At 35.5% G+C, this 25286-nt stretch overlaps 1 protein-coding gene across 12 annotated transcripts in view; it reads right to left on the reverse strand.

The window, feature by feature from the left end:
* The window catches only part of LOC138713365 (activating transcription factor 7-interacting protein 1-like), a 222334-nt gene that overhangs the window by 88539 nt on the left and 108509 nt on the right, over positions 1 to 25286 (reverse strand). For 11 of the 12 annotated variants that reach the window (XM_069845410.1, XM_069845421.1, XM_069845417.1 and 8 more), the window contains one exon: positions 17011 to 18345. The exons of the other annotated variant lie outside the window; for it this stretch is intronic. In XM_069845410.1, the coding sequence (XP_069701511.1) occupies positions 17011 to 18345 (1335 nt within the window). The remainder of the gene's footprint in view (positions 1 to 17010; positions 18346 to 25286) is intronic. 12 annotated transcript variants of the gene reach the window in all.

Genomic DNA, 25286 nt, shown 5'->3' on the forward strand with positions numbered 1-25286 from the left:
TTTGAAAGGAATTCTGAAAATTTACAACCCTCCTATAATCTCCACCCTCATTTGAAGGGACTTGGTTTTATTGCTACTGAGACAAGATAAACCTTACCAGGTATAAAATATTGACTTACTAAAATTCTATTTCACTAATGTTAGCTTCACCAAAACGTTTGAACGGAGCCGTCATTTTCAGTTTACTATCTATGCGGTAAACAAATGAGTATGTTTTATAGTACCGTAAAGAATGTGCAGTTTGAAATGTTGACAAAGAAACAAATAGTAGGGAGGTGATAAAAACAGAAGAGAGTGTATAAAGTTTAGAAGAAATAAAGTACTCTAATACAATAAAATAGATATTGACTTACTAAAATTCTATTTCACTAATGTTATCTCGACCATAACGTTTGAACGAAGCCGCCATTTTAAATCGACTATCTATGCGGGAAACAAATGACGAGCGCAAAGCATGTTCTATAGTACCGTAAAAATTTGCAGTTTAAAATGCTGACAAAGAAACAAATGCCAGGCAAGTGATAAAAACAAATGCTAGGGAAGTGATAAATATAAACAAATACTAGGGAAGTGATAAATATAAACAAATGCTAGGGAAGTGATAAAATTATACGACAAACAACCATGATTGGTTAAAACACGTCCTTTCGTACCTTTTTATTGGTCAAAAGTAGTATGACGTAGTAAAAGTTTAATAGTAATTAAAAAACAATAGTTACGTGGTAGTAGTTAACTGATTTGTGCCAAACCATGATCCTAGCACTAGAAAAGAAAATGTTTAGAAACAATACAATCTAATGAAATAAACTCTGAGCTTTATTACGTAAAACGTTTCTGTTATTGTTCTCTGGACAATATTGACCCTATCTTCAAGTTCACCATTAAAAAAATCATGTGTTGCTACAGAAACGTCCACTTTCTAAAGAGCAAATGTTACTGATGCTAGTATTGACGTTACATCTTAATTCCATTAATGTCGAGTTCGAACTAAGGCCACCTTCAAAGCATTACAACGGCCATGAAATTACATTACAGCTACAGACAAAAAGAATATACGGAAACTAGCCCGCATTTTATTGTCACTTCAGTTAATCGTCGCGTTTAGACATAAAATGATGACATTACTTCTGTTACTTTCATTACACATAAACAACATACCTACGTGTTAAATAAGAGCATCAGATCACAGTTGTCTTTAAATTAAGCAACTATGTAATAGCTAAGAAATTAAATCGATGAAATAAAACCACAGCCATCTTAAATTAACAAGCCATGCTGTTGTTAGAATTTGTAACGTTGGAATAGGACTGAGTCGAACTCCGAGCTGGAGTTTGAAGCCTAGTGCGGGAGAATGATCGAAAATCAGAGCGAAACTTTAAATTAACATTTAGTTTTTTAAGGGTGGCTATTGTGTTTAATAGCTGGATGTTTTTTTTATTGTAGCTACTACTGCCAGAAAAAACATAACGGTAAGAATTACTATAATAGTTTTTTTTTTATTTATTTAATTTGCCCGACCTAAGTATGTTGACACTTCATTTTAGACGTACATATTTGCATCGTTAAAGTTTAATTATTTAGATTTTAGACGTCTAGACGATGCTGTGTACCCGAATGCAAGTTTAACTACGATAACACATTAAAATCACGCAACAACGTTTTCATTCCCCAAGGATGAAAACAGAAGAGAAGCATGGATTTGTTCAGGATCTTGGAAAGATTGGACTTCTATCTTTCCATCAGCTGTATGCACCAACCACTTTGACGAAAAAGATGTGATTCTTTATGACAACTACAGACAACAAATTACTTCTTATGTATCTTAATCTTTGAACGATGCCGTGCCTGGTAAATTCCAGAATGAAAAACATAGGCCTAACCTAAATTCTAGAAGAGAGACCATAGAAAAACTAAATAAGGAAAAGATGAACAGGTACTGAAAGTAGGTGTAATAAGTAATTTTTATAGCCTACACCGCAACTGCACATAACATAAATACAAGTTTTGTGCGTATACTCCCTAATTCTGGAATAAACTTTATACAGGGCGTTTCAAAAATAGAGGGCATAATTTCAGGTATGTATTCCTCATATGTAGACAGTACAAAAAGTTCATTACAACATGTGTCCGGAAATGCTTGATATCCAAGTTACGGCCTTCAAAACAGTGATATTCACTGGAATGTTTTTCTTCCCACAGGTAGGTGCCGTGACAGACGATATTAACAGAGGACACTCTGACGGTTAATTCCGAGGTGAAGGGTACTTCGAGTGTTGTGTTTGACGTTGTACTGTGTGACATGTACTCAAATCAGGAGCTGGCAGAAGTGTACTTCATGTACGGTAAGGTGGACGGCAATGCTGCACTGGCTCGTCATTTGAACCAGGAGAGGTACTCTGATCGATGGATAGAGGTGGCTCAATTGCTTTTGGCCTCCACGCTCACCTGATTTCAACCCTATCGATTTCTACTTGTGGGGCAATTTAAAATCATTAGTGTATTCGTCTCTGGTGCCTGACAGGGAATCCCTTCGGAATCGAATTGTGGCATGTTGTGAGGAAATATGAAATACTCCTGGAATTTGGGATCATGTTCGCAGGGCCATGAGACATCAATGTGAGGCCTGTATTCAAGCAGGAGGTGGACATTTTGAATATCTGCTGTAAAGACAACTACCTGAAGAAAGAAAAACATTCTGGTGAATATCACTGTTTTGAAGGCCATAACTCGGAAACCAAGCATTTCCGGACACATGTTGTAATGAACTTTTTATATTGTCTACATATGGGGAATACATACTTGAAATTATGCCCTCTATTTCTGAAACACCCTGTATACATCATTAATTGCTTTCATGTTGAAATCGTTTATAAGCTTTTTCAGTCCTATTACGAAATCTTTAAAAACGAAATTTTAAATATATTTGGTAAATATGTCTGCTATATTTTATGCAATCAGACCATACTGCATATATTGGAGTAGCAACGTTGCCAAGTATATGAACATGGTTTGTTAATTTAAGATGGCTATGAATAAAACAACTATTTTTATAGATTTATTTTAAAAAATCTAATTTACACGTTAAAATTTTTTGTTTGGGAGTAGGGAAAAAAATTCTGTAACAAACACAGTAGCCAAAACAAATGGAATAACTTTCCCCTTCCGAACATATTATCGTGAACACAAAATCGTTAAAGCCACCCGTTACCTCCTATTTTGTGAAATGAGGTTTTGAAATCTTACTACGGAAAGGTTAACTTCAAATTGTGACTTGAAGTGGTCGTAAAACCGATGTTTCAAGAACTCTGCCCCAGTCATGTAAAACGGGATTACCTACAATAGAAACAGCAATTCACCTTCATTTTAGGAGAAAGTCACGTTTCTAGGCAAAAAAAAAAGTAGTAACTTTATTAAAATTTAACGACATTTAATCTGTTTTATATTTCATATTTTTATGCAAAATATTTTATGGGGTTTCTTATAGTGGTTTTTAGTTTTTCACTTACACAGAATGTACGTATCACACATTGAATCACTTTTTACACACATTGAATCACTTTTTTTTTTAACTTATTACGTTGAAATGTATGAGGAGTGGGAAGTGGGGAAGAATAGAATAATCCGTTCAGCTTAGCATGAAACTCATGTTTATTTCTTGTTTTTCATGACAAAAAGAAGTGCTTTCGTCTGTATAATTTTCCAACACACAGTTACTGAAAGCTTCAATGTGCTCGTCATTTTACATCCAAGAAACGAAAGTCCTAAGCAAAATTGTTAAAGCTACCAACTTTTCCTGCAGAAATCCAGAAATTTTCTTAAATAAATTGTTAATTTCGGAGTCATTTTAATGGTATGACATTTAAATTTATTCTATTCTTGAAATGTCTCCCACCAGGTCTGGGCTATAATCTTTTCGCTGTAAGAAAAATCCTAATGTAAACAATAGCACGTGATTGACATGAGGCTTCATTGGCTACTGTTTGGCGCCATAGATTCTCAGTACGTGTTCCCGCCTAATGTTGTACATTCTGTTTCATGTTAAACATTTCCCGTTACTCGTCAAGTAAGCCTAACCTCACTATTATGCATTCGTTTGCTTAGGAGACATTTACTTTATAATTACTGTAATTAAATTATTTTTAAGTCTTATGTCTTCACAATGGGCAATTGAGGGTACAGAAGCCATACTTCAGTACCACGTGCTTAAGTGAACAACTACGAGTTCAAGTGACGCCAGCTTGTTACAAGAACAGACTACCTCGGTATTACTGTTGGTATTCATCCGCATTCATAGTAAATAACAAAATATAAATGTGGCTTTTCTTTTACATAGGTTTTACATATGAGTGAAGTTAAATGTTTCATCGTATTTAACAACTAGAATTCAATTTTTTTTTATTTTCAAATAATACAAGATTGTGGTTTCCAAATACGAACTATATTTATCTGCGTCATGCGAGTGTTTTGACTGGGAGCCAATCACGGGTATGACAGCAACGTGCTCATGTTTACAGTAGGATTTTTCTTACAGCGAAAACAGTATACCTACTATTAGCTGAACGCCAAACACTAGACACAACAACATGAATGGCTTGCTCACAATCACAAAATACAAATGTAATCAAAAGTTTAAATCCGTATTTGGAGCACTTATCCAGCACATTTTTAAATAACTGGGGATACATTTGACATTTGTTCGGAATGATGAAGAAAACCAATGTTGCAATAATCGAGATCCGTTCATACTTGAACAGTAAAAATTTAGTAAAATAATTTTGGACTAAGAAACGTCAACAAAGATTGTGTCCATTTAACATAAACAACCCAAACCGCGTTTTATTGTAAAATACGTGATATGATTCCCTTGCAGTTGACATTCATTTCCATAATTATTCGCAATCATTTTAAGTGAATCGAGTCCATCATGAACTTTTAAATTTTTGAGAAACTTAGTACACTGCGTGATAAATACTGTTTTTGATCAGAGTAATATCATACGATGTTAAAGTAGGTACCGGTACATCTGCTGTGTACAGTCTCAATGGGCCGCTCACATGGATAAACAGTCTTTTTATAAAGTTATTTAACTTCTCTCTGTTCAATACTGTTCTCTGTTGTGAATGTGTTCTAAAAAAACCGTCTGCCACGTCTCGTTTTTCGTTCCACCTTTACGAAACACTTGCACACATCCTTGCAACACCTCCATTCTTCAGTTCCGTCCGCTAGACATTTTTGAAACCTAAACTTGAATCATGTTATCACATACGTTTTTCCATGTGACTGAATATAACGTTTCACACAAGAATCCATTTTGGCGCAGACGTAATCACGAGCTTACACGAAACACGTTTCGTAATGTGGCGTGGCTGAAGCAGGTAAACAACTTCCGGGTGGGCCGAGTTCAAGCATCCCACCTTCCTACAGTAACTACCCCTCGATGGGGACGATTTCCTCAATAGCTATAAAATGCCCCAACAATCAGGACGCGTAGTCATGCGCAAAATTTCTTTTCGGGGCATGGGGCAAGTACAGTTTGCAAGAGGAAGAAATGCGATAAAGAAAGCATAAGCACTACCCATGCTCTAACAATGAATTAAAACATTTATGCTATTAACCGTTCAGAGAAATATTGATCGCATCCTGACTGTTAGTGAGAGCTCGTGCCGCCGCTGTAAGTTTCACTGAATAGTAGCGTGTAGTGACCACGAAACCTTGAGCCAAGTTTTATCTCTTTCTGCAGCTGTAACAGATTCGTAACCTTCTTACTAGTGATGGGCAAAGTTGTTCTTTTCTCGGAACAGTTCCGACTGTTCCGGTTCCGGAAAAATACTATGTTCCAAACAACAATTCCGAAATAACAGTTACAAGCAGAGATGAGTCGGAATCGTTCATTGATGCAAGCCATTTCTTAGACTCTCACTCCTTTTGAGGAGTTCAAAAGAGTACCCTCCCTCTTCCCCAAGCAGCTACCACATAGCGTTGAAGCACTCATCGCTCGGACTCCTCTTGAAATACGTTATCGGCATGACAAAGCACACATGCTTCTCAATAGATGACATTTCAACGCACATTCGAATCGGTTCTGGAAACTTGCTGTGCATGCGGGCAGAACCTTCATCTTTAGCTGTTGAATACAAGGTCAGAATGCAACACTTAGTTTTGGTACGTAAGTCATAAAAACACGGTAACCAACTAAAAAATTTGACATGGCATTTTTTTAAAATATGTAGCATGTAATTTTTGTTCTCCCTGTTACGTAGTAAAAAACTAAAATCGTTAATTTTTATTTTTACTTTTCTTAATGCTTAGTTATATTAATAATAATTACATTCTAATTTCATAAATAATAAAAATACATAACTATAAATTTATATATTAGCAGCAGTGAAACCTGAAACTCCCACACTTGCTGAATAAAATGTTAGAAACGCATCCGCACCAAAGTGTAATAATTTAAACTTCGCATCGCACGTCTCTCTATGTCATTAGTGTTATTGCTCATGACCACACTGAAAGGATTTCAATTTCCATGCTTCCCCCCCCCCCCTCCAACCACATGAGAGTTCCAAGTACAACATAAAAAACAACGAGAACAGTGTAGCCGGAGCTGTCATGGTTCCGACTGTTCTCTGTTGTCTCGGAGTCGGAACATGCCTTGCGCAATGCAGTACTGCGGGCTCGCAACAGCTGGACGAGTGAGCAGCTCGGAGTTGGAACAGTGTTATTTCGGAACAGGAGGTTCCGACCTACTGTTCATTTTTGCAACAGTTCCGAGACCGGAACAGTTCCAAAACAGCTGTTGTGTTATTTTTTACCCATCTCTATACTGCATTACTTGCAATAGAAGCGATAACGTTAAACGCTGCACAGGTCTGTTGCTATTCAAGATGTGTGAAATATTATTTGGCGTTATTTTGGTCTGTTAACTGTTTTTCAAGTTTCTATTACTACATATTAATACAATATAGCATCATCTAAATTATTCTTATTCCAATTTATTATTATTATTATTATTATTATTATTATTATTATTATATTATTTGTAGCAGCAGCAGTAGTTGTTTTTAATGTGTCGACTACCAAGCCACAGTATAAAGAAAATACAGTAAGGTCAACTAGCCCATTTCGTGGAAACAAATTCTGAGTGCGCATGTCATGAAACCGGGTGTATTGTCTGGAACCTCCACCAGATGGTTCTCCATCTACGACAGACTGGCATAATTTAATATTAACTGAAAAGATTTATTACTCATCTTTTAACAATTTGAAAGACATGAGGCAAAGGAATGGCAACATAATCATAATAATAATTACTTCCGTGTGTAAACATAATGAAAATATTCACTAATTGACGCTAATTTTAAAGTCAATGGTAGATGCTTATGTTGGTAACATAATATTGAATCATTAGCTACATTGATCATGACATTAGTTTCGATGAAGTTACGTCAACAATGGATATAATAAAATTTTGTTGACTAGCTAATAACATTATATGGAAAGAAACGCAATGGATATGAAGAAACAGAATAAAAAGGTAAGCACTTCGCTAAGAGTATGTTTTACTTCAATCATAAACACTGCAATTTTATATGTATTTTGAAAAGAAAAAGTGAATTTTCATTAGACCTACATAATAAGACACAAATATCACTACAGAACAAAGGAATAATTACAACAGTTAATACAAAGTTTCATCTGAAAGTTTAGCATGTCTGAACAGCTGATCGCTAAAATCAGCTGTTAGCGCTGCCGATACTAGCGACATGGTTGGATTCATTGAGAACTAGACCTCTCTAAGCTTGATTTTAGTACCAACAACATCAAAGGTGCCGACAAGAGTTGTCTCTACTGTATCTTCTTTATACTGTGACCAAGCGTGATGAGAGTATAATGGCGTGTCAGTATGCTGGCTCACAACGCGTCTTCCTTTGCGCATGACGTCACGCCCGAAGCACCTGGTAACTGTCTTGCGTTGTACAGAGTCCGGCAGTTGGTTCTGATTAGTTTGGTAGAGCTGTAAAATGAAATGAGAGTAGCGAAAATGAAATGTTGTCAAGGCAACATGAACTTCCAAACATGCAATTTTGTTAATCACGGATGCTTGGCCAGTTAATGTACGCATTTTTGTGATATCAGTATATATTGAAAGTAAGTCCGTAGGATTCCTTTGAGAAACACAATAGTGAATTGGTTTAACATGTTTAATGTCAGAGGCATGATAGTGCGCATATGTTCGTACTCCAGAAAATATCCAAAGAGTGAGATTGGCTGTGCAACGAAGTCCGTCAAGATCTGCTGTACGATATGCTGCGGCCTTGCGCACATCTGACAGGACATTTCGTCGGATATTGCACAAGGATCTAAAATTTCATCCCTACAAGATTCAGATTGCTCAGCAGTTGAAACTACAAGATCGGGCCTCTCGACTTCATTTTGCAATGGAATTTGATGCCATTCTTCAAGAAAATGTGTGTTGAATTATTTGTTTATGTCAGACGAGGCACATTTTCACTTAAATGGGTTCGTCAACACGCAAAATTTCCGATACTGGAATCACACAAATGGCACTGCATGAACAACCACTACACTGTAAAAAGGTGACCGTATGGTGTGCTGTTTCTGCTGCAGTCATAACTGGTCCCTATTTTCTCGAAGATGGAAATGAGAGAGCTGTTACGGTGAATGTTGAACGGTATCGACAGATGTTACAGACATTTAGAAGCGCACTAAACAGGGATGACATGTGGTTTCAACAAGATGGGGCTACGACCCATACTGCCAGACACACACTGCGATTGTTGAGAAATTTCTTCCCAGGACGCATAATTTCTCGGCTTGGAGATATCAATTGGCTGACTCGATCCCCAGATCTAACAGCTCTCGACTTCTTTTTGTGGGGACACCTCAAAGCAAGAGTGTTTCAAATCAGATCACACTCTATCCAGGATCTGAAGAACAGGATACAGGCTGAAGTGCAAGAAATCAACGAAACCCCAGATTTATTGCAAAGTGTCATGAACAATTTTCGTGTAAGATTACAACAGGTCATAAGGTACCAAAGGGATCACTTGAAATGTGCAGTGTTAAAAAATTGAAGACATTCCAATAAATTGCATTATTGAAGCTACATAATGTGTTATTTTTTAATTTTTAAACCTTATAGTCCCTTTACAACAGTTGAAACTCGTCAGAACCAAATGCCGGACCCTGTATTAAGTGGTAGAGCTCGAACGCAAACTCGTGGCACCAACCTGCACGAGCTTCTTTTTTAAACTTCTGCTGCGGACAGAGTGGAGGATTGTGTGTGTGCGGCCGTTTTCAAGACTGCTGTTCAAACATCCCCCTACCAGCAATACTCTTGGGCGAATCCATATAAGTTATAATCCGTATAACATAAGCTATAATAATCGGCAAAATACCGAATTCGATATTTTCGACCCTAACCATTCATTTTGTTTGTACTGAAAATTTTACTTCTCCGACAAGAGGTCCATTTCCGCTTTCCCCCTCACAATTATTGAGTTCAAGGTGTAGTATGTAGCCACACAATGCATTTTTCGCTCCACGTACTGAAATAGCATTCAGTTGATTTCCTTTCGAGACAACAGTACGCTATTGGAATATAGAATTTATTCACATATACATGAATATTATACAGGGGAATGGCTGTTGTAACAAAAAAGTGCAATACCATAATGGTGGAAAATCCAGAGTTTTCTAAAAAAGATTTTTTCCCCAAATATTTAACACACTCTTATCCGGTAACTATTGCGAATAAGATCGTGATTTTTGCCCATATCGATAGAAAATCTACTAATCATTTATACCTCTGGCATATTTCAATAGCGTGGACGGTTTTCGTGTAAATTTAATATGAAGACTATTAATTTGAAACCACTGACCGATGTGGCCATCTTACAACATCGTACCAGAAAGAGAGATAGGAGGTAGTTCACTAAGGCAAACAGACCTGAGTTTGTTGACCTCTTACATCTGTATTATAAGAAGGAGCAGTGTTAGCGGCGATGTTGCCAGACTGCTGAAACTTCCTACTCAATTTTCAAATTAACCATGCATGCAAAACGTAATATAGATTGTCTATTCATTTAGTGTACCCTTTCGTTCCTTTCAATCTGCAGGATTATTTCACTTCCATCCTGTATAACTCATTGAAAAATACCGGTGAATACGAAAAAGTTCCATCACAGAACGCTGCTTTATGCTCACATAGTACTGTAGTTTCAAATTGTCTTTAAAATCTTTTTTTTTTTTTTTTCCGGTATTAACAAAAGAAAATTGTTCACCCTGAAACGTGAAACTTTCCTGACAGTCGTAAAACTGTTCGAAAGTTTCGTTAACGCCACGTGGTAATGTAGGAAATTGATGGCGATGAACGGCATACATGGATTTCTTGAGTGATAATGAATTGCTATGCCAAACCCTTCTTGTTCAATTGCTTTTTAAGTTGACCTTGTTAGGCCTAGCATTCATATCTTCTTCGGCTCTTATTTTAATAAAGTCCTCACAACTTCCAGTTTCACAGTATCACTGTCTCTCTAAACTTTGATGATTATGTGGAAAATTGCTGGTATCAGACACTAGTTTAAACGTTCATTCACATAAACTTCAGCGTTACAGCAATGGTTCATGCACCTAAAACGAATACCGTTCAACTGATTCACTTCACTAAATTCATATCCTTCCACTATAATACAGTGAAACCTCTCGTTTACGGACATCGATGGGACGTAACAATCTGTCCGCATCTGGGAGGTGTCCTTTAATAAGAGGGAGGCTCCCCAATCTAACAGTAAATTTATAATATGCAATATGTATCCCTTTACGCTTTAAATGAAATGTATTACTGTAGTTTAATTCTAAATACAGTATACTCCAGTAAATTCTTTGCAACTTTGAACTACAGTAGATAAGACCGAAAAAGGCAAATATAGTACTGTGCCATGCAATTTTATTCTAGGTCTACAGTTATGCAGTACTGTAATTTACAGTTTTCAACTTAACCTTTACGTTCAGGTGTCATGTCTCTCGAAACAGAGCAACTGATTGAAGTGAAGAGAATAATCCTACTAACCCTATCATGTGTCGAATATAATTTCACGATCGCGGAAATCTTGGACCCATCAGATGAGTTAAATTTTATGGCTTTGTTTATCCATCCCCTTCCAGGTAACAAGGGGTAGCCGGCTGGGCTAGTGGTAACCTACGAGACTCTTATTGTCTTCTTTTATGTTAAGGAATTTCTGTACTAAATTTTCCAACATATTAGGTCTTGAAATCCAAGTTCTGTCCGCAGTCAGCAGGTAAAGCAAACTTTAGGACTGTAAAACAGCTGTTCGTGTCCGTGTCTGAGAGTGTCCGTAAATGAGAGTTAAATTTATCATTATTTCAGTTGGGACATTAAAATCTGTCCGTATATGAGGAGTGTCCGTATCTTGGGGGTGTCAGTAAGGAGAGGTTTCACTGTACACAATTTGCCTCGTTTTGTTTTTAGGATATGTTGTTGTTGTTTAGTCAACTGTCCGAAGACAGGTCAGAACCTCACAGGTGATACCAAGAAGGCACCGATATGTTGGACTTGTAAATCCATGTTCAGTATGTTCATCACACCTTACCAGACTGTTAACCGAACTACCGAAGACTATTGGCGTAGAATGAGGAAATGCTCATATGATACGCGGGTGCGTAGTAGTGTTAAGTATTGACATTGAGTACAGCAGTGTATACAAGCTGAACACTCAATCTCACCAGCATCTGGCGGTCGCTTTAACCACTAAACCACGCAGCCAACTAAGCGTGCATGTTCGCTGTTATATTCTCGACGCTGTTGTTCCCGGCGTGACTCCTCCTCTTTGCTTACGTTTTAGGAAGTGAAGGCTCTATAAAGTCTAGATAGGTAGTATTGTTCGCCATTTTTGTTCTTTCGTTTTCGAGCTACCACACGAGGAATCTATTTGCCGCACCAATAAACATTATCATGTCGTAGCTCCTATGATACTAAATCAAACGCACTGTAATTCAGCAAATAATTGAGCGGCAAATAACGTTTCTGCGAACGCCAACGAAAGAGCCAAAATAGCGGGCGATTATATTAAGTATTTATCGAGCCTTAAGAAATGAATAACGTCTTCCTCAGCGAATCACAAGACGCACACGTTTAAATGTAGCCGACCTGCAACGCGATTGGCTGCTGGAAATTAGAGCGACGGGACGTATCCAGTCGTTCCGCACTGTTTCTTGCGAGGACATGGAATGACTTGTTTACGATATATCATTCATGAGGCTGGTCAAAACGGGCCCTCTGGTTTGCTGGTCCAAACGTGCTCTATTTTTTAAATCTTTCACATATTTTAAATTCCACTGCCACTGTGGTCTAGTCGCTTGAACGCTGGACTTCTAATCCTGTGGACTGGGTTCGATCCCCAGTGTACCCCATATTTATAACGGGTTGGGCAAGCCCGTGGTCCAAATTACACACGGGTTTTCTCCGGGAGCTCCGGTTTCCCTATGCCATTCCAACAAATCACCATCATCCCATTTCATCGCGGGTGTAGCGTAGACCAGCCTCTTATGGCGCATCCTGGGCAACTACTCTGTCTGTAAATTGACCTTCATATGGGTGAATGACGTAAGTCAAGTACCCGCCATTAGTTTAAAAAAAAAAATTAAATTCCGTAACGATAATTCAAGAAAAAAGTGCTTTCTATTAGCTTTAAATTTATATAATTTTGTACGATATCACCGGAGATGTGGTTAGTTAGGTGAAGAGGTGCAAGCGAAATTTTGAAAACTTCGATTATCAATAAATACGAAAATATACTTTTCTCTGGCAAACAAACTAAGCATGCATTATATTTTATCCACTAGGTACAATGATACGAGTTTGAGAAAAATCGGAGACCCTATCAACCGATGTTATCCGATTTGACGTGGAATAATTTACCAGATGAGTTTCACCATTTTCTGCACTTTCACGGGGTTCGGGTTCAAATATTTTGACATTTTTATCCGACAAATATCACATTTTCAGTTATGCTCCCCAACTTTAATTTTACTAACAAAGCATGTGCACATGCCGCGAAGACTTTTTTTTAATTTGTGATTTTTTTCGTTGAATAAACTAAAACACGGATCATACTAGCTTCTCCTTGCGTCACTCATGATTTATTTCACAGAATATTCCGTAAAAACTCGGCCAAATGAGATTTAAACTGAACAGGATCATTTACCGCGGACACATGCAAGACTGGGGTTGATTAGTTTGGTTTGTTTATTCACTTCCTTCTTCCAATTATTACCTCAGGGCCTTTGTGTAAACACAAAGTTCTAAATGCATTCCAGTAAACCTCCCCTCCTCCCTTTTGCGGCAGGTCACGAAAAATTAGCAGTTCTTTGGCTGTGCACTCTTACTTCCCGAGCGGTGCGTCTCAAACATTTGACATACTTTTAAAAGGAATTCTAATTTCAAACACGGGTGGTTATTAGAACAAACCGTCGGAATAATTTTTAACGTATAGCCTTGAAGTTCGTATTTTGAAAATTGACGTTAAAATCACGTAAAATTAATTATTTTCTTTTAATTTCAATTGCATTTGAATTAATTATACATCGTGAAAGCCCACTTTTTAAGTTTTAAAATGAGCTATGAGTTGAACCTGTACAGTATGCAGATTAATAGAAATAAGCGTTTACAAAACCCTTAACCGGCCAATTTTTATAAATCTGACTGCTGTGAGCAGTATGGAACGAAAATAAATGCAAATGAAACGAAGACTATGATCATAGCAAGAAAAATAAAGAAGGTAAACTTACGAATTTTAAATGAGGCAGCAGAGCAAGTGAACAGCTTCAAATACTTGGGGTGTACTATAAGCAATAACATGAGCTGCTGCCGTAAGTCAAAAAGAGGACAGCAAAGGCAAAGGAAACTTTTAATAGAAAAAGGAGCATCTTCTGCGGACCTCTGGAAAAAGAACTAAGGGCCATATTCACTGACATTCTTAGCGTGGGCTACCGGTAGATGATCAGAAAACTAACGTTTCTCGTATTCATAAACCAGTGTTAGCGATATGATATGATACTAATCCTGTACAAGTAATCAGACGATAGCCGGGGCTTGTTTAGCATGCTCGTAGCGCGGGCCAGCGAAATATCTATGCATAGCACCCTAAGAGACTAGCAAAGTGCTTTGTGTGAAGTGTGGCATTGTATGGGGCAGAAATATGGACATTGCGACGAAGTGAAGAGAAACGACTAGAAGTAATGTGGATAATGAGAAGAATTGAGAGTGTGAAATGGACAGACAGAAGAAATGATGCTATACTAGAAAGAGTGGGTGAAGAAAGAAAAATACTGAACTGATCAAGAAGAGAAAAAGAAATTGGCTGGATCACTGGCTAAGAAATTGCCTACTGAAGAATGCATTGGAAGGAATGGTGAACGGAAGAAACGTTCGGGGCAGAAGAAGATATCAGATAATAGATAACATTAAGATACATCAGTGGCGTATACTGGTTAAAGGGTTTGGGCTATCGCTGACCCTATTATTACACAAAATATATCTAACAATTACTTTAATTTAAATTACTATGGTAAAACTAATAATACAAAATTATTACATTATGTTATATTATAAACTTTTTCTTTTGTAATTTCCTTGGGCTACCGCCGGTAGCCCGCAAAATACGCCCCTGAGATACATGGAGACTAAAAGGAAGGCGGAACTAGGAAAGATTGGAGAATGCTGGGTTTGCAGTGAAAGAACTTCCCTTGTACAGAACACTATGAATACCGACAAGTTAATAGAAATTGTACTGCACACGTACAAATAAAAACTTCGTATTTAATTTTATTTATAATCTTACATTTCGTTAGAATATTTAATACATAATTTTAAGTTATCTTCTTTTATTTCCTTTGACTTCAACTAAGGAAAGAAAACTCGATACGTATTGACAGTACGCCAATCCATGATACGTTCAGATGTCTCGCAGATGAGATAACCGAACACTCCTAACGATATGACTAATGCTTATGTCTGGTCTAGGACGAAGTAGCGAAGACCTATATGACTTAGCGTTTCACATGACTGGGTAGTGTGTAGAGATACCTGAGGCGTCTATTGTTCAAGTAATAAAACTTGAAATGTCGTTATCGATACGCGGTGTAACCAATTTGACTGACGCGTTATATTATAGACCTTATTTTTGGTAAGAGCGATACGAGCTAAAATTCTCACAATTAGCCTAGTCTCTCGGCAGTGCATATGTCACTGTTGACAGAGATTCGTCCGTCGGATGGGAACGTTAAGCCTTGCGGCTCCTTTGGTGCTATTCGACAGGAGTAAGTTACGTGCCAGCACAGTGTTTCCCCTTCTCCCTTCGTTACCATCATCATTCTCACCCATTCCCTACACTACACTTACATAAACACTTACACGTACACTCACCCTAGTACACGACATAACTCATGGCAGATACACATGTTGCATAACACGACCTGCCAAAGTGGTGTGCAACTTGAAAATGGGTCACAGTCCTGCCATCTATCCGAAATGTGCGGAACCCGAATCACGCAAGTAAAGTGGGTAGGCATTAGAGACACATACGCACTTTCTTTGTTACATTTACCCTTCTAGACACCTAATCTTCATACCATTCAAGGTAACTCCGAATATCAACATTTCCCAGTGATTCCACACATTATACTATAAGGAATGGTATTTTCTTCTCTTTGAAAAACTTCCCTTGTCAATGGGTGGTTTATGGTCATTCTACCTTTCTTTTCAGATTCAACAAAACTTTATTCAGATGTTTGCTTCTGTACAAATTCACTCACACATGAGAAGTTTACAACTAGCGACCACTAATAATTCATTAAAAAAGAGAATTCTTTCTTACCTGTGTAGTAATCTCACTATCAAAGATAGAAACAAATTAAGCAGCAGCAAAAAGCATAAATGTTTAAGCATAATACAAGTACTCCTCGTTAATATTTTTTTTTTTCCGATACACTGTACCGTTTTGTTTATTCTATGTAGTATATAAAATCAGCAAAAAAAAAAAAATCTTCGGATTTAACTTAGTCTCGCCATTTTGTGTTTACATAAAGAAAGCAACCCATCAGTCTTTTTTAAAAAATATTTCATGTGCATCATTCCCACACAAACCAACTCAGATATTAAATATGAACAAAATCTGCCCAATAGGTTGTTAGAAATTATTACACGCATGCGGGTAAACGGCATGCTAAAAAACACTTGTATTTTCGTGAAAAACATTACACAGATTTTTTCGCAGCATCATAGTACTTTCTCGTTTATACTTGTATGAAAAAGTAAAATATTGTTAACTAAGCCTATACAGTAACTATTATACTAGTTCCATTTTCGAGACATTTAGAGTGTAATTATTTTTTTTTAACATTGAAAGGACATTTTAATAGTAATATGTTTCATATGAGTTAATTATAGACATAATGTTTTTATACACGAGTCACCTCTGCTAACAATATACAGTATATTAGTGACGATCATGATCATGCTTCAAAATCAGATTTCACTTTCATGTGAAACTACATACGAACGTAATACGTTAACCTGAGCTCATAGCAGAATTAGCATGTGATCAAATAAATTAAATTCTAGAAACTAAATGGCACTAAATTCTACAATTTCGTATGAAGCAATTAGTTTTATTCTGTAAGGAAGTAATCAACATGTCCTAGTTCTACTAAAAACATCTTGTTTAATAATAATACTGCATTCAATTCGTTAACCAAAACTTTCTGTAAGATATAAACAAAGCAAGTTAACGTGAAATTAATATATAACAAGTTAGAAATTCAAACTAAAATTAGGCAAACGAAATTATACAAAACAAGTATAGTAAAATTAATACTTCCAACACCACACATACAGCTAAGCAATGTAGTACTCATAATTCCAGAACAAAACTGAATCCCATGCGAAATAAATTAAAACTGTATTACCTTCTCTGTTGTCCACTGCATGGTCACGTTCAGTTAGAGTTTCCACACTGTCACTAGAGGCAGTGTCATTTTGCTCACTAAGAGTTTTGGATGTCATAATGCTGCTATCCTCATCTGTTACTTGTTGCCCATCTTTTTTTGCTATATTACTAGCAGGAATTGCCTGCAATTCATTGCTATCTCTTACTCGAATTCTAATTATGTTTTTAGAAGTTTCTGAATCTCCAGTTTTTGGTTTTAATTCATCATTTGGTTCTGAAAGAACATTTTTATTATCCAATTCAATCGAGTCTGTTTCTGTCTTGGTGCTGGTAACTTCTTTGCAAATGTTCTTCTCGTCTTCTTGGACATCCATGGCAGATTTTACAGGTTCATCTACTTCACAGTCCTCCTCAACTGTCTCGTTTGACTCAACCTGACTGATTTCTGCATCTACATCTAGTGACTTTTCGCCTGATAAAGATTCATTGTGAATATCTGCATCAACTGATTTTTCAGTTGAATTATCCTCCATTTCTTTATCATGCGAGTTTTCACTTGGTTCTTCGAGACATTCTTGAATTTCTGTATTAACTAGACTTTCTGCCTCACTTTCGAACATTTCTTTATCATTTGATGTTTCTTTCAGATCTGTAGTATCATCTTGCATCTCTGTATCTACTGATTTAACTATGGATTCTACAGACTCATCCTGCATTTCTATGGCATCCATAGATTTGTCAATGGACTCCATTGAATCTTCCTGCATGTCTACGTCATCATCAACTGCCATTGTATCAGTATTTGGAGACTCAAAATCAGTACAATTTTCTGTTGACATAACTGCATCATTCTCATCTGATTTATCTTGACACATGTCTTCCACTTCGTCAGAATCCATAGTATCTTGCTTTGAAATGGATGCTTCAACTGATTTTGAACATGCATCATCACCACTTTTCAAACTATCTTGTTCCAGAGTTTTAGAATTGGAATCACTTTCATCATCAAACTCCATAAGACTCATTTCCTGGTCTCTGTCATCACAACTGTCTAAATTTTTATCTACACTGTTTGAAAGTTCAGAAGCTGGCCTCTCCAGATTTTCAAAGGGCCTTTTATTTTCTGTATCATGTGTAGAAGTATTAGTAGCAGTACTTTCACCCATTTTATCAATAACGGCAATTTTCTTTAATTTCAAGGCATCCAAATTGTTAGCCCCATCACATTTTGGAGTGGATGATTCACCATTTGTTTCAGAGCTGGATAAGCTTCCATCTGATATGTTGATCAAGTTGTTCGAGTTTCCATGTTCGTCTGGAATTCCAGATGTGGTGATGACATCATTACTTGTGTCTGGAATATAAAGATCTCATCAAGTATTTAATTTTAATTATCATTAGCTTAGCCTGGATGATCAAGCCTTAAATACATTCTAAATGTAAGTATAATATATGCACATATTTATTTGCAAATAAGTTTTATATGCATGCCTGAACAAACTTTCCTTGGGAAGAGTACAGCAATAAATTTCCATAACAGTACGAACTTGTGACATTTAGCAAATATAAGTTATGAGAATATCTCATTGATTGAAATTCTATTGATAAAATGATTTATTGGAGAGACATTGAATAATTAAATATTACTCATGCTAGGCTAGCTTACAAATGTTAATTCAATATGCAATCGAATAAAACACAACAAATTTATCAAATTTAAACTGTAATGCATATTGTAACTACGAAATAGGCTACTTCTATCAAAATAGAGTCTTGGTTATACTTTTCTTAATTCCAAATTCTCTTTCACGTACAGTCATTTGGGGTAACTTTGTACCAGTTCCCAATTTTACTAGAAGATTGAATTTCATATTTCCTAAGTGTGATATCTTTGGACAAAGGCCATCCACACAACCAACGATCTCTATGCTTTGCTTTCTATCTATGTATTATGTCTGGTCGCTGAAGAATATTTAAGGCTCCATGTGGTTAAATATTGCATTCTGGTTATAATAGCTTGTTTATGAACGATTTTCAACTTTATATTGTAAGTATATAATTTTATCTTAGCATTACAATTATCGTAAATGTTAATGCTTATTCTCTCTTCTTTAAAATACAGTAATAACTTCCAGACATACATAATCCTATGTCTTGTAAATAACAGTGCTCTTTCGGTTCAATTTCAGGGTTATTTTGTACCGCTACAAAGTTTGCATGATAACATTAATTATAAGCATTTAAATTTTATTATAAACAAACATAATTAATTTGTTTATTAAATAATGAGACAATTATTACATGAAATTAATATTAAATGTAACTACTAGATCTACTACAGACACACTTGAATTTATACGAGCAAGAGCATATGCTCATTTCGGGTATCTATTCACATGTATTCATTTAAAATGTAAATTTGAAAATTTGAAATATAATTTGTTATTTAACCACTCGTCTGTAACTGTATTTAGATTGGCAACAGGCCATGAATGTTTGGCCAAACACCTGCATAAAATTGGAATATATCAGTCCCCTAACTGCTCATTGTGCAACTCAAACCAAGAAATGGATTCGGAACACCTCAAAACCTGTGCCTCAGTGGCTGACCATGACAATATCTTTGAAAAATATTGGAGTGCAAGAGGTCAAATGACTTTATTGTCAAAATGCCTGGCATTAGAAAACAACATATTGAAGAATTAATTTTTTTTACTAATTCTCGCATAGGCCTAGTTGCTTATTAATGAAATTTCTTTGATTTTATTTATTCAACTATTGTTCTAATTTTTACATTCGTCTTGAATTTCCATAATGCGTTGGAATTTTTAGATGACAAAAGGATTCTCCAAAGAGAAGGCAGTATACAATAAAAGGCAAGGTATTCCAGTGAAATGCAGCAGCAAGCACTATGATAAAAACAGTGAAAAACTTTGTCAGCAAGAAGCTGCACGTTTGTACTCTATCCCAAGGCAAACACTAGTGAATAAATTGGGGGGGGGGGGGGGGGGAATACAGAAATAATTTTGGAAAGCAAAATATGTTTTCACCGAGAACGTTGGTCCTCTGTGCTATGATGACTTTGTAATAGTATAATATAAGGATCACAGTTGTTTTCTAGCCTACAATTAATGGCACTGAACTATAAGGTCCCATCTCCAGACACAAAGTCAGTTTGTAAGGACAAGAAGGGAATGTATTGAATACGGCCTGATCAGTTTTAAGTACCATAATAAAGAAAGTTAATAACCTGGTAAATAAAAGGGGCAGGTATGAAATCATTATGTTAACACTGTGAAGAATTTTATTAGCGAATTAAAAATACCATATATCAAACATACAGTATAAGCAGGCATTATCAATTTAATAGGAAAAAACAAAGATTCCCCAATTAGCCATGTAACTTTGTATCATCATTAACTGTCAAATTTCACCTATTTAAAATATGATTTTTTATGTTTATTGTGTCTCAATCCATAAAATAAGTAGTTTTCTTAAATAATTTACTTTTAAACATCAATTTCAATACACACTATTTTAAATAAGTATAAAAATATGATAGAAGTGGTACAAAGTTATCCCAAACAGTTATAACACATCTTCGTGACTGCTAATGTGATGGTGATGTCACATCACGAGAAATCGTGTCAAACTACAATAAAGATATATTTTATAATGATGTATATAATACGTAAAATGCAATTACGGATTTTAAGTTCTATTACATTCTATTAGGTACATAGTTTACTTTTACCGTAGAATACGATTATTAAGAGTTTTATTTTAAGATTACCATTCAGTTTTTAAAAATAGATCACCAAGACCCTATTGTCTTTACCACACAATGAAAAAAAAAAAAACTTTGTTTCTATGTATGTTCAAATATTGACAAGTCTACCAGAGATCTACAAGCAAGCCTTCCAAACATTTAGGACTACAATAAGAAGTCTACACACACATATAAAAGAAATCGTAAGTACAGGTTCTACAGATTTAAAATGCCATCAATGGGGAACGCATAAATTAAACACACATATGATTGTAGATTTCAAAATGCCACATACCTCAACAAACAACATTAAAATCTGAACTAGAATTCAATATATTTATCATTAATTTCATTCCTTCAAACTCATGTAAGTTCTATTGCCGAAATCCTTTCTCAGAGAAGTAGCCACTTTCATCTACGACCAGCTTCCCATTGTCTTCACGATATGGTGAATGGCCACTGGGAGAATGTTGCATATTTTAACAAATAGTTCTCAAATATTCGTATTAATATAATTATTCCAAAAGGCACATTACATTCAACTATGTAGTAGTTTTACTATTCCTAACTTAACACAGTTTTTTTATCGTCATTCCCAATTCAAATGTCAGAAAAAATCTGTATGTAATGCCATTTGCTTGATAGAAAATATTCATTTAACAAAGGGAACATAATTAATTTTATTCATCAAATGTAATAATGTATTTTGGAATTTTAAAAATATCACTGCTACTGTCTTCTGTATTGCATTCTTTATTCAGATTACTTAATCATGGAGAGTGGCACAATGATTCTAATGGTTAACAAAAATTACACAAGTGACGATGAAGAAACAGAAGAAATCAACAAAGCAGCCAATTAAAATAATGTTTCTTCAAAAAAATAAACAAATTTAATAAATAAGGAAATAATCTAAATCACTCCGCTAACATTAAAAATTCATAGCAATTCGATAACATTAAAATATGAAATCATTAGTCTATGCTTATTCAATAACACACTGACAAAATCATCACCTTATTAGCCTATTTCATGGATTGTCATTTTTTAAGTTCACTTACTGTCAAGAAAACAAAAATGTTTCTTTGTCCCTTGCAATGTAAAATTCATGGTAAAAAATTTGACAATAGCTGAGAAATTACTAGAAACATCAAAATTACCCAACTGTGAGATTATAGCTTATTCTGAACTAGGTACTTTTTATAATGAAAGTACCTACATAAACAGTTTTTTCTTTGCTCGATACTTCTCAAATCCTATAACTTCTTTTAACACAAAATTCTCAATACTAATTTCAAATCACTGCATTATTTATTTTTGTGTTGTTAGTGTTAAATTTAACTCATCTACCTGGGCAGAAACAATTGTTAATCTACAGCAAGACAAAAGTGATAATTTTTTAATATAAAGGGGAGTACTTGATTTTGCATCATTCACCCAAGTGTCCCTACCTAGGAGATATACTCCAAAGTCACAGTTCTTTTTGCCATCTTAGGCACTGTCCTTGCTGCATCATGGGAGGCAGACTATATATTATTATAACCTCATGTATGTATATAATGATTAATGGAGCAATGGTGGAATGTTGGTATGGGACATTGGAGTACCCTGCAAAAACCTACCACCTTTGACCATCATAAATTCCACTTTGACCCACATGGATTTGAACCAAGGTTACCAGCCAAATGCTTTCGACTAACAGTCTGTCAAAGTGAAAATATAAAATTGACAATATTGCAGTCACAGTTGGCTTGGATTGGTTGAAATTCAACTGATTCTTACATTCCATTGGTGAACTAGTACACGTGTCAAACAGTCACTAACTTTTTTTTACTATTAAATGTAATAATATATTTCCATGTTGGAGTTACTAGTAGCATAATCACTTTAAATAAGATAGGTCAGAGATTTTCTTCTTCTTTTTAAAGAGTTTTGCTTTGCTTCCTTTTAAGAAAAGTTTCTTTCTCAATGGATCACATTAGAGGTGCTAACTATTACAGATTTTCCAAAGTAATTACGAATTTCCTCCCATTATTATAGCCGAAGTTATTGCAGAAAGCAAAATTATCACTGAAAAATAATATATTTATATTTCTTCCGAAAAGAGGAGAAAAATGTGTGAAAAAATGTACAATATTGAGACATTTCTTAAGCAAAAAAAATGTTGGATATTTTATTCAAAGAATCCCAAATTTGGTTAATGAAGGTGAACATGATGAACTTGAAGAGGAATTTGTAGCTTACCAATACGATACTTTTCCTGAATACATAAAAATGTATCTAGAATAGATGCAAACACGGCAAAAATAACAAATTTCAGAAATGAAAGTGAGTAGAAACATCACGTAAAATTGTGTTTGCATGTCTCATAGCGAATCTTCTATGGAAAGAATTTTCAGTGTTGTGAGAAGGAAACAGACAACTACATTAAACACATCAACACTGGAATCATTCTGATCCAGAAGATCATGATGACATCACAAGGAGAAGAACACTTCAAGAAGAAATTTGCAAAAAAGCAGCAGCAAAACATGCCACAAAGCATTTTTTCTTTTGTAGAAGTAACAGATGACGTGTAATTATATTTATATGCTTTACATCAGACTTTACCAAAAATGGGGGAGGAAGCGCACACACACTATGGATTACTGATAAGTGATAACCCACTTGAAAAGTTGGCACCTCAGTATTTTTGTTAGTCTTCTTTCCTACATTCTAAGTTCCCATTTCACCCTACAAGACAGCAGCCCCTCTCTTCTCATCAGTTCAATAGTTTCCCCATTAGGGTTAACATTGAGGATATGCGATAAAGTAAATACAGATGAACAACAAATTTGAGGAGAGTGACGATGGCAGATGGTATGCATCTCAAAACAGCCTGGAATTATACATGAACTCAAAGGAGATCCAGGGAAATAACTGGCATCTCAAAAGATGTATGCCAAAACAAACTAAGTAAATAGTCTATCTTGGGGTACAAAAGAAACAGAGCAACATAATCTTTTTACAAAAGTGTCAGAGTGTGCATAGCTACAATCAAAATTTAAATTCTGTTTATGTCTGAAGTAAACTACCTGGAGCTTATGTAAATTGACAGCACCATTGACGTGCAATAAGAATTTTCATAACTCTTGTCAAAAATGATGAAGGGAAGAAACAGTGTTCTTTAAACAACGTGCATTTACTTTTCAAGCTTGCAAAATTATTTGCTGCTATTTTGTGCAACAAAAATATAAGAAAAATACAGTATTTTCAAAAGCACATTATTCCCCACATAAGATAGGCCTACATTTGATTTCCCAAATATAAGTAACTGCTCGAAATGGAATGTTTGAGGTTGCTAATCATATTACAAAACTACTCTGCACTTTATAAGGGTTATTAGTGATTACTGATAAATTTCCCATATGTGACAAAAGAATATTACAATGTAATGAATGAAGAAGATTTATAAAAGATTACTTTGGTAGCTGCGCTTGGGGGGGGGGGTGAGCTCTGGAATTCGAATGGTTAAACAACTTGAAAATCGAATTCACAACATTTAGAAATTTATTTTAATCTGATAAAAAACGCAAAGACTTCTATTCTTGCGAATTCAGTCAAGAATAAGAATATTCAGCATGAATATGAACTTCAAACTAATATGACAGTAGGCCTACATCTAACAAACGAAAGTAAACAAATACTGTAGACTACAATCAAAACAGGGGATACGAAGTACAGAGATCAAGGCATAATTTTTAGAGGGGCAAAGAAAAACGAAATTTTGCAGAAAAATATTAGTAGTAGGGACAAAGGAAGACGACATCTGATGATTATGGTTTTGGTGTATTAACACCTGACAATCGCATATGAACGTATAATTTAATGAAAATGGATGTCAAAAATATAATTTAATGAAAATGGATGTCAAAAATATACAATTTTCTCAATATATGAAAATCACAGATTTCTAGAAGCAAAGACATCACATTACAAGACTGCAGATATTATTTACTGTCGTTTCCTTAAATTAGACGACAGTTTTATATTGATATATTGTATGTAGCCATTATAAACGCTCGCAGCGTTGTATTTTTTTTAACGGAAATTATCGACGTTTCCAATATGGCGGCAGAGATGGTATCGTTTCTCGTCAACGTGGTAGCGCCTGCGCATAGTGGGAGTGTGAGCCTTGTATTCATGTTTGATACATTAGTTTTTACTAATTTAGCTTTCAATGAGCAAGGATCTTGCTATGAGAAAGAGGGCCTTTTAGATTCCCAACTATCTTCTATCGGATTGCGTACTTTATAAGTTGAAAACTTGACCTTGATGTACTGCGCATGTGCACAGGAAACATCGTTTCTGTTGACGCCACATGAAACTTTGAGGTGGAAACGGAAATGGCGATGTTACACAGCATTTCAATGCACCCTAAAATTTGGATCAGAAACTTGCATTGGTTAAAATATTGCGTTACTTAAAAGATTAATGAAGATACACTTTTGTACTTTTTCATGTTTTACGTGTTTGACAACATTGTT

This window comes from Periplaneta americana, chromosome 14, assembly GCF_040183065.1.
Source record: "Periplaneta americana isolate PAMFEO1 chromosome 14, P.americana_PAMFEO1_priV1, whole genome shotgun sequence".
Classification (NCBI taxonomy): Eukaryota; Metazoa; Arthropoda; class Insecta; order Blattodea; family Blattidae; genus Periplaneta; species Periplaneta americana.